The sequence below is a fragment of the Plasmodium malariae genome, assembly GCF_900090045.1.
Source record: "Plasmodium malariae genome assembly, chromosome: 5".
NCBI lineage: Eukaryota > Apicomplexa > Aconoidasida > Haemosporida > Plasmodiidae > Plasmodium > Plasmodium malariae.
Genome location: NC_041779.1, coordinates 1,622,024 through 1,633,452, shown reverse-complemented (window position 1 = coordinate 1,633,452; position 11,429 = coordinate 1,622,024). Strand labels below are relative to the sequence as shown.

At 26.0% G+C, this 11,429-nt stretch overlaps 3 protein-coding genes across 3 annotated transcripts; 2 read left to right on the top strand and 1 right to left on the bottom strand.

The window, feature by feature from the left end:
- On the top strand, positions 1-783 carry PmUG01_05041000 (tryptophan-rich antigen; the record flags this gene model as incomplete). Its single annotated transcript, XM_029003628.1, has 1 exon — positions 1-783. One exon carries the CDS (start codon positions 1-3, stop codon positions 781-783), a length of 783 nt encoding a protein of 260 aa, XP_028860555.1.
- Positions 784-3,637: 2,854 nt separating this feature from the next.
- Positions 3,638-4,869, bottom strand: PmUG01_05040900 (Plasmodium exported protein (PHIST), unknown function; the record flags this gene model as incomplete). Its single annotated transcript, XM_029003627.1, has 2 exons — positions 3,638-4,432; positions 4,669-4,869. 2 exons carry the CDS (start codon positions 4,867-4,869, stop codon positions 3,638-3,640), a joined length of 996 nt encoding a protein of 331 aa, XP_028860554.1.
- A 3,556-nt stretch (positions 4,870-8,425) lies between these two features.
- On the top strand, positions 8,426-9,786 carry PmUG01_05040800 (uncharacterized protein; the record flags this gene model as incomplete). Its single annotated transcript, XM_029003626.1, has 2 exons — positions 8,426-9,030; positions 9,315-9,786. 2 exons carry the CDS (start codon positions 8,426-8,428, stop codon positions 9,784-9,786), a joined length of 1,077 nt encoding a protein of 358 aa, XP_028860553.1.
- Positions 9,787-11,429: the final 1,643 nt, after the last annotated feature.

Sequence of the window (11,429 nt, the reverse complement as noted above, 5' to 3'; positions counted from 1 at the left end):
ATGACCCAAAGCCTTCATTATAATATGCCCCCAGCCATAGAATTTCACCCAGGACTCTTAGGTAAAACAGAAGAGTGGAAGGACAATGAGTGGAACAAATGGCTAGGGAATATTGAAGTAGAATGGAATGAATTTTATAATACCATAGAAAACGAAAAGATGAAATGGCTAGTTGGAAAGGAAAAGGATTGGAATGACTTTATAAAATTTATGGAATCAAAATGGATGCATTATCATGAAAATTTAGAAAATATAAAATCAGATATTTTGAAAAAATCTTTAACATTAGATGAAAATGAATGGAAAGAATGGATGACAACAGAAGGAAAAGAGTTAATGGAAAAAGATTGGAAAAACTGGATTAATGACAATGAATCATATTTAGATGTATGGAGTGTCAAAGAATGGCTAAAGTGGAAAAATCAAAGAATTGTTACGTGGATTATGACTGACTGGAAATGTGAAGAAGATAAATACTGGTCGAAATGGGAAGAAAGTTGGGCCAGATCAGTAAATTTACAAGATAGAGCTAATTGGCTAAATTGGAGAGAAAGACTTAATAAAGAAATGGTTCAGTGGAATAGTTGGGTTATGAATAAAGAACAGTATATTAGAGAAAATAGATCTAATAATTGGTCTAAATGGAAAAATGATAAACAAATTATGTTTAACCTATGGATGGAGTCTTTTATTAATTCATGGATAAGAGAAAAACAATGGTTTATATGGGTTAAAGAGAGAAACCACCATTTTTCTCGAGCAAAGTATGTAACGTATAAGTAAATAATGATGAAAAGATAATTCAAAAAATTCCTTTCTTTCTTTTTTTTTTTTTTTTTTTTTTTTTATTTATTTCTCCACGCCATCGTATAATTGTTACTGTTTGCGTGCCATCCAGTAAGGGCGCACGAATATTTTAAGGAGCAGCAATGTATATGTATATATATATATATATATATATATATATATATATACCTGCGCAAATATATTCATTTGTCTAATTAAATATTTTAAATTACCCATATTTAGAAAGTCCTCCTTTACTGCATAATTGTTGTTTGCGTTACATGCTGAAGGAGGAATTAAATGGGTCTAAAAAAAAAAAAAAGAAAAAAATATTGAAGCAAAAAAGCAATGGAACCTAAAAAAGAAGCCCCCAATGTAATTATCCTTTTAGGTGAAAACAAAACATAACAAAGCAAAATAATATATTTTATATGTTAAATGTATTTTAAAAGAAATATGTTCCTTATATTTGTTCATAAAATATAAGACTCTATTCTATTTCTTTTAAAGTTTTGCATTTTTTATGTGTATACGTATGTTTTATATATCTACTAACATCGTAGATTTTGTTTTGTGCACTCATATATATATATAGATATATATAGATATATATAGATAGATATAGATATATATAGATAGATATAGATATATATAGATATATATAGATATATATAGATATATATAGATAGATATAGATATATATAGATATATATAGATAGATATAGATATATATAGATATATATAGATAGATATAGATAGATACAGATAGATATATAAAATGATTTATTACTATTAAAGTAATACTTTTTTTTTTTTTTGTCATATAGTTTATATTATTATTTTGTTTTTGATTATCATTATAAGCTTTAATTATGAAAAGTTATACCTTTTGAATAAAACTCCCTAATAAAATATCGTCATATTAATTTATATATATATATATATATATATATATATATATATATATATATATATATATACGTACGCTCCTACATTACATATACACGTAAAAACAATACAGACAACATATACGTCCTTTAATATTCTAACATGGATTTTTTAAAAATAACAAGTATATCAGCTGCATTATTTAAATATACACCAATTACAACGATACAAGCGCTGCGCACATTTTGCAAATTAAGAAAATTGTATTGATGTAACTATATATATAAGTATATGTATAGACGTTATAACCTTGTTGTGTCCCCCACCCCCCGTATGCACTTTTAACTTTAACATTATATACTTATAATGTACATATGTGTATATGAATATATACAATATAATTACGAAAACAAAATAATTTACGGATATAATTTTGAAGTAATTACCTAATATGTGAGTGATCCCTTTATGTTAGCTTCCTTCTAGACATTTCAGCAAAACCCTCCTTCCTCTTATTGTTACATAAAATAAAAAATAATAACAAAAAAAAAAAATTAATCGTGTAGACATATATGCATGCAGTATTTATAAAAATTGCACCTTTAGTCTATTGCTCGCTATAGTTTTATATAACTATCATTTTAGTTTTGTCAAATGATAAATAAGTTTTATCTTGTAGCTATTTCTCCCCTCTCTTATAAATAAATAATTGTGTTAACGGTTCAGAATTTTTTTACCAAATATATTTTGTACCAATATGGTCATTATTCGTAAGTAAAAGTGTCAGTTGGAGTTTTCTTTCATTCCCACCTTGTCACTTGTGCATATATATATTTATGTATGTTGTTCTAACGTTTTGATAATTTCCTTTTTACCATTCTGCAAAAAAAAAAAAAAAAAAAAAAAAAATGTACTTCCGTAAGTTTTTCCTTTCGATAATCACTAAAGAATATAATGAAATCCTTTTGCACAAAATTATTTCAGTAAAAATATAGGGCTCCTGCTTCCCACTTTTTTTATACCACTGAATCGTTCTTAAAAATAGGAGACAAGAACGAATAATGGCCGCTTATTATTGTGTTCATGAAAAGAAACAAATGCCATATAAAGTTTGCTTAACGCATATATATATATATATATATATATATATATATATTCGTGTGTTTGCATTTTTGCGTGTTTGCGCGTGTTCGCATGTTTGTGCATTTGCCTATTCATGTATGTGTACACAAGGGCGTAAATGCACTCTTCAAGCTTAATGTACAAGTACGTTTCACTAAAAATTGGATATCTCAAAAAAATGAAAACCCTACTAGTTGAAGTAAAAACAGTTATCACGTGTACCATAAATAACAAATCGGCCATTCAGGAGGACATATAAAATTAAATCTACATCTTGGAGGTCTCTCTTTTGTTGCAGAAATTATCGAAGTATTTATGTAATTTTGGTAAAATGTTGACATTGTTAAACGTTAGGAAGAAGTTTACTCCTATGGAAATACGTTTTATCACACGGAAATAATCTTTACATATATATATATATATATATATATATATATATATATTACGGCAAGTCTAAATATAATAAGGCAGGAAAAGTATATCCTAAGGTAGGTTTAATAATAAAAAAGGTTCAGAATTATATTTGAGGGTAATTTACATAAAGGAGTTTATTACATGAAAGATGGAAAAAATAAAAAATCCATGAATGGCTGGGCGGATGACTGGACGAGGGACCGAACGAGTGACTGAACTAACAAACGGACACTAACCGAATGAAAGGGGCCTTACGCGTGCATATATATATATAGCATATATTATCAGCAAAAATTACCCACAAGCATACATATGAACATATATGCATATTAGCTATATTTTGTGTATTATGCTTGTGCACACTCCCTCACCCGTCTTGATACCTCCTTTAGTGGATCATTTCTAAAAAACAGTAGAACTGAATGTATTAGGAGTCGGATTTCATTAAGTCATCCCCCTCAATGGACCCACGTTCTATATCGATATATATCATTTCCATCAATTTATTGTCCATTTCTCGTGTAAATGTTTCCCAGGATAATTTTGTATCATTTAAAAAGTTAGCAAATTCATAACGTTGAACTGATCCAAGTTTTAACATCCCATTTAAAGAATTAAAATCAGCAAAGTCCTTTTTCAATATTTCACTTATCATGTATGAACAATTTTTTGCCCATATTTTATTAATTATTTCATCAGGTAAATTTTTCTCTTTTCCCAAATATTCACAATACTTTTTTAAAATATCTTGCATTTGAAGACACTTATTTCTTTGAATATTATGAACATAATTAAATAAAACAAACATCTGTCTATACTTTAAAGGATCAATTAAATGATTCAATATATCATCTAAATCTTCTTCAGATATATTATAATTAAAATCTGATGCTTTACAACTATATGGAATTTCATGGTCTTCTATTATTTTGTTATCTTTCAATATCTTTATATCCTCCATTTGGAATTCCATCGACTCATCATCAACACTCTCATCCAAACTATCACCGAAGCTATTAACACTATCATATTCGTTTTCCCCTGAAGTATAGGATGACGTTTCTGCTGTATCACTACAGTTATCACTTAGTTCATTAATTTCCTTTTCCTTTTTCAAACGATCTACTATGTTTCTATAATTTCCATCCATTTGTATTTTATCACGACGACTAATGCGTAATTTGGTATCAAATATTCTATTGCCTGCCGTTATTTCTTGTCCCTACAGCAAAAGATATACACATACATACGCATGTGCATTCTTACATAAATACAAACCTTCATATGCATAGGCGTACTTATATATATATATACGTATATAATATGTAGATAATACATACATATGGACTTTCTTCCAAAAAGTCGATATTTCAATAAATACAATTGCGTAAATAAGCATATATGCATCTATATATAAACGCATGCACATCCCTCTTATATTTTTATTTTTCTTCTCACACTTGGCGTTGGGTATAACGAATTGGATAACAAAGATGCCGTAAATAATTTAGATAAAGCATTTTTAATACCCCTCTTTTTTTTTGGTTTTCTATATAAAAAAGGAGAAATGATGTTATTACACCGTTCCCTATCTAATGTTTTTACCGATGAATAAATGCATGAATCTGCATCAGAAAACTCACTGCTGCTATATTCCATAATTTTTTTTTTTTTTTAACTATTATTATTTAGAACAAATCTAAGTGTTATTACGAAATTGACGAAATTGTGTAGTAGGCCTAATCTTACATAAGTATTAATTTTTAGTATAAAAAAAAAAAAAAAAAAAAGTACAAAAAAAGAAGCACCTCTTTCATATATAATTAATATTCTTATTTACAAAAAAAAAAAAAAGAAAAAACAAATTTGACAAAAATATATATACTTCAGAAAAAAAAGATAAAAAAAAAAAAAAATAGTCATCAAAAAGAACAAATAGCACAACATAAAGAACAACAAAAAAACGAAAAAAAAAAAAAAAATAATAGAAAATTAGTAGATAAATTATAGAAAATTAGTAGAAAAATTATAGAAAATTAGTAGAAAAATTATAGAAAATTAGTAGAAAATTATAGAAAATTAGTAGAAAAATTATAGAAAATTAGTAGAAAAATTATAGAAAATTAGTAGAAAAATTATAGAAAATTAGTAGAAAAATTATAGAAAAATAGTAGAAAAATTATAGAAAATTAGTAGAAAAATTATAGAAAAATAATAGAAAAAAAGAAAAATTAAGCCCTAATGCAATACAACACGTATATATATATAACACCAAAATGTATCATGAAAATTATATTTGAGTATTGCTACCAAAACAATATACTATTTACCATTCAGAGAAATATTGTAGTAGGTACAACGAAAATATCTTACTTAAACAGGAAAAAAGTAACACTCCCTTGTGAAGTAGAAAATTTAATTTAATATAATTTAATTATATTTTATTTTTTTTTGTTATTGTTTTTTCCTATACTCGCATAAATACATATATACATATATATATACATATCAATAAAAATTAAAAAAAAAAAAAAATGAAACATCCTTACTTCTGCTTGCTTCATATCTAAAATAAGCCAATACACAACATGACTATTTCTTTTCTTTTTTTTTTTTTTTTTTTTTTTTTACTGCTATTCAAGCCATTAATCATAATTTCAGAGTTGTAACTAATCGGTAAATGTAAGCCTTTGTATTATATAATATTATAAAGCAAAATCTTTTACATAGTATTTCATATTATATTGTATTATATTGTATTATATTATATTATATTGTATTACATTGTATTGCACTATACTGTACGGTAATTTTGTTTTTTTTTTTTTCTTCTATTCTTTTTTTTTTCTGCATAAGAATAAAAAAACAAGTTCCATATACTTTACAGTATTTCATTTTAATGAATGGACATATAATAAATTATTTCGCTTTTATGAATAAAAGGATAAATATATGGTAAACCTTCTATAGTGATATAAAAATTTATAATAATTAAACATGAGAATATATAAAATAGCGTTAAGTCTACATATGTATACACATAGGTGTGTGTTTGGGTAGGGAGATGCATGTATGTATATATCACTAAAAACTAACAGCCTTCCATTTTCTTTAATTTTAAAACACCTGAAATATCCCATATTTGTAAAAGTCCATTTTTAAAAAAATAATTATCCGTGTAAATTTTTCTCGTTCATTTTTTATTTTGTAAAATGTTTTCAATAATACAATACGACTCCTTAAATTGGGTTAATTTGCCTTCATAAACATACATATATATATGCACATACGTACATACATAGACATACATATACATACATATACATACATACACATCCATATACATACATATACATACATATACATACATATACATATATGTACATATCTGTACATATGCATACTTGTATAAAAGGTTAAACACGCCAAACCCGCGGGAAATACCCATATATATGTTCAAATAGGAAAAACTCTTCATCAAACAAACACCACTACACAATTTAAAAGAATAAATTTCACATGTGTAAAAATAGATTAGTTCTCTATTTCATATTTTCTCATTTAAAAATTAACATATAAAAAAAAAAAAAGTACATCAAATATAATTATTAAAAAATCAAAGAAAAAAATTATTCTACTTTTTTCCAGCCACCTCTCCCTAATAATCCTATTTTCGCTATTGTTTTAATGTGTAGTACAAACATATAATATTAACCCTTTACATGATGTAAACTTATATTGATTTAACTGCTTTTTATACGCGGTTTTATAAGCGTACAAAATAATGTACTAGTACAAAATTTTGTTTAAAAAATTATTAAATTAAAAGGAAATTATTACGAAAAATTAAATGAACTATTGTTCATAAATATAAAAATAATAATAATAAATTAAAAATAAAATAAATAAGGAACTATTCTATTTTCTCTTTTTTGATTAATTCTCCTGTTTCCTTTTCATAGTAAAATTCTTATCAGCTAATTCGAATGTGTAAAAAAGAAAATTTTGAATTACACATATTTTTAAAATATTTTAACCTCATATTTTTACGCAGAGTTTTTTTTTTTTAAATCTTTTTGCAGGATAAATAGTCAACAAATTCAAACAAATTAAGGGGAAAAACAAAAAAAAAAAAAAAAATATTTTTTTAGAGTAATTCTAATTATTTTTTTATAGACCACTACTATTTAATACCAATTAATAAAAGGGCTGTTACATTTTTGAGCTAAAAGAATTTTTTCTTCCGCAATAATAACAAATTTTAATATCCATGAATAGCCTTTTTTCCTTGTTTACATATACACATATATATATAGGTGTACTTTTTTTTTTTTTTTTAATTAACATTACATTTACTATACCAAGTATATTTTAACTTTCCCTAAAACGTACGAAGTATTATCCGTTTTACACCTGAATTTTTCAGTAAAAATTATTCTGCATATATATATATATATATATATAGATAGATAGATATGTTTTTTTTTTTTTTTTTTTTGCTCTTCCGTTGTGTAGATCATTATACCCATTGACACTTTTTTCTTTTAACTGAAATATCCATTTTAAATGATTTTTTCCTTCTCTTGAAGTACTTATTCCTTTTATCACGATAAATAAAAGTCTTTCATGAAACTTAGGCTACCTTTCATATCTCTTATTGTATTGGTTTCATAGTACAATCACAAATATGTAAGTACGCACATATGTATTAACACACTCGCATAAGTACTTCAAACCATACACGTACTTCAACCATACACGTACTTCAACCATACACGTACTTCAACCATACACGTACTTCAACCATACACATCACACATATACACATCAACCACATATACACATCAACCACATATACACATCAACCACATATACACATCAACCACATATACACATCAACCACTATACACATCAACCACATATACACATCAACCACATATACACATCAACCACATATACACATCAACCACATATACACATCAACCACATACACATCAACCACATATACACATCAACCACATATACACATCAACCACATATACACATCAACCACATATACACATCAACCACATATACACATCAACCACGTATACACATCAACCACGTATACACATCAACCACATATACACATCAACCTCTTACATACTACAACCCCATACATACTGAAACCAACAGCAAGCGCTTTTCTTTGCTGCTGCTACCCCCACTCAGCATTATGATTTTACTAAGAATAGCATTATTCCTCCTGCATATTGTAGTTTATCTCTGTAGTGAAAGAAAAAACAAGAACATCATTCTTATAAATGATGAAACGTCCAGTTTAAATAATACCACACAGTGTTCACAGGATGTTCATTTTGCATTTAAAAAGGAGTTATATAAATATTGCGTTGAACATGATATAAAAAATACAGAATCACATGTATATATACAGAAAAAAGAAAACAATAGATGGATATCACAATCAGAATTATTAGGAAAATTTTATAAAATTAAACCTGTATCTATTTTTAATTTTGTGGATGATAATCAAATTATACTTATAATTTGCGAATATATAAACAATGACAAAACTAATACTAAGGATTGTTACCGTTGGAGTAGCCAAGATGGGACTACATTTACAAAAGAAAATGTAGTCATAGATAATGATATTTTTAATAATAAAAACTATTCATCTTATTCATCCGCTCCTTTAAAAATTTCTAATAAAACTTATTTATTAATTTGTGGTACACATTCTAATCAATTAAAAAACAATAAAAACGAAGATCACTTGGCATCTTGCACTGCCAGTGATGATGATGGAAGAAATTGGAGGTATGCATAAACAAAAATTCGGGTATATAGAAGATAGTTCCTTTTGCATAGTTTTAGCTCTGTTTTCTTTTGTTGCACGTGCATAATACGTGCATATATATGTATGTATGTTCTTATATACATACTTAAATACATGCACCAATGCACGAATATGCCAATGCACGAATATACCAATGCACGAATATACCAATGCACGAATATATCAATGCACTAATACATGAATGCTCACATATACATACTTCCAAATGCATATAATTATATGCTCCCTTTAATGTAATTTGTAGAACACAAATTAAAATCAACTATTCCGGATTTCAAGCGGACAGCCCATTTTTTGCCCTAACACCTCACATATTCAACGACGAGTTAGGCTTTTATTTTTACACAGGAGTAAATATTAGTACTAAGAGTACGGGTGGACAATATATAGCTTGTTCTGTTGATAATGGGACGAATATATCATTCAATTGTAATGATGTTAATCTTTTTAAAGAAAATAAATTATTACAAAATATTACAAAGTTGAGTGATCATTACTTGACTAATTATATAGATAAAGATTATTTAGATTTATGTTATTTGTATTATACGAAAGAAAATGCAATTATGATAGGCTCCCCAAAACATATATATAATGATCATAAATGCTATAACAGTTCCATCATAAAAGAAGATGAATCTACATTTTTTTTTACTTATTATAAGGGGCATGGATTACAAAATATGCACTCAATTCACTATACACAGTATGACTAAGTAAAACTGTTATGTTAATAATTCTTTTTATTGTTTTTAAATAGAGAAAAATTGACAATATGTAGAAAACAGTACAGTAAAAAAAAAAAAAAAAAAAGGAAGTATAATTTTGTGCAGACTCACCCTTTTATAATCACTACAACATCCACTTAAGAAATGATCGAATGCGCCCCATGAGGATGTACGTATATACATATATGCATACTTACATGCATATATACATACTTAAATACATACATATACACACTTGCATACATAGAGTATGTATATGTTTTTCCTCTTTGCAATTTCGCAATTAGTAAACTCCCATTTGAAGCTACAATTTCATTCCTCATAAAACTATATTGTGCACTAGACCAATATCTTATATATAACCGTACGAAAATACACATATGAGCTTTTCCTGTATTACAAGTGCTTCTTTATATTCCTGTTTAATCTTATCTTAAGCAGTTTACTTGTAAAATTTTTAGTATACATAATAAAATGATTCCTCTAAAAGAGCATGAACAATTCATTGACAACCTTAATGAAGGAAAAGGATGTTTATAGTCTACACATTTATAGCCTTTGTCTTAGATATGCATCATCTTAAATTATAAGAAATTTTTATTCCTACAACAATCATTTCGTTTATTTTTAATCCTCATTTTAACCATTTTTTTTTTTTTTATGCTCTTTTTTTATTTTTTATTTTTTATTTTATTTTTTTTTTTTTTTTTTGTTATCTCTGTTTCTCATAATTTTGTAGTACTAGTATACAACGTTGTTTCCTCATCATAATGTATGACTTAAAAAAAAAAGAAAATTAAATTATATAAATTAAAAATAATTAAAATTAACTAAAATTAACTAAATAAATTGAAATTAATTAAAATATATTAAAATGAACTAAATGAACTAAATTAGCTAAATTAATTAAATTAACTAAACTGAATTAACTAAACTGAATTAACTAAACTGAATTAACTAAACTAAATTAACTAAACTAGATTAATTAAAATTAAAATAAATCAAAATAATCTGCAATTAAATAAATCAAAATTAATTAAAATTAAACGAACATAACAAAAAAAGTAAATAAGCTTTTAAAAAAAAACTACTAATTTTAAAATTATATTTGTAGAAACAGCCCATATATTAAATGCGCTATGAGGAATCAAATGGATAATATAAAGCCTTTTCTAAAAAACACACTAAACAAAAAAGCGTCCGCATAAAAACATACAAACAGCCATGCCAACATACATATGCCCAAATATATATATGCACAAACATACATAATACATATACAACGAAACGAATTTATGTGTATCCGTTACAAGTGCGAATGGGTTCAAAAAAAAAGGGACTCACAATATTAAGCCATTTTAAAATACACTATAAGGGCATTATAATATACCAATTTTAAAATAACGTATTAAGACAAGTATACTCTTCATCAAATTATTACTAATACTCTTCATCAAATCATTACTAATACTCTTCATCAAATCATTACTAATACTCTTCATCAAATCATTACTAATACTCTTCATCAAATCATTACTAATACTCTTCATCAAATCATACTAATACTCTTCATCAAATCATTACTAATACTCTTCATCAAATCATTACTAATACTCTTCATCAAATCATTA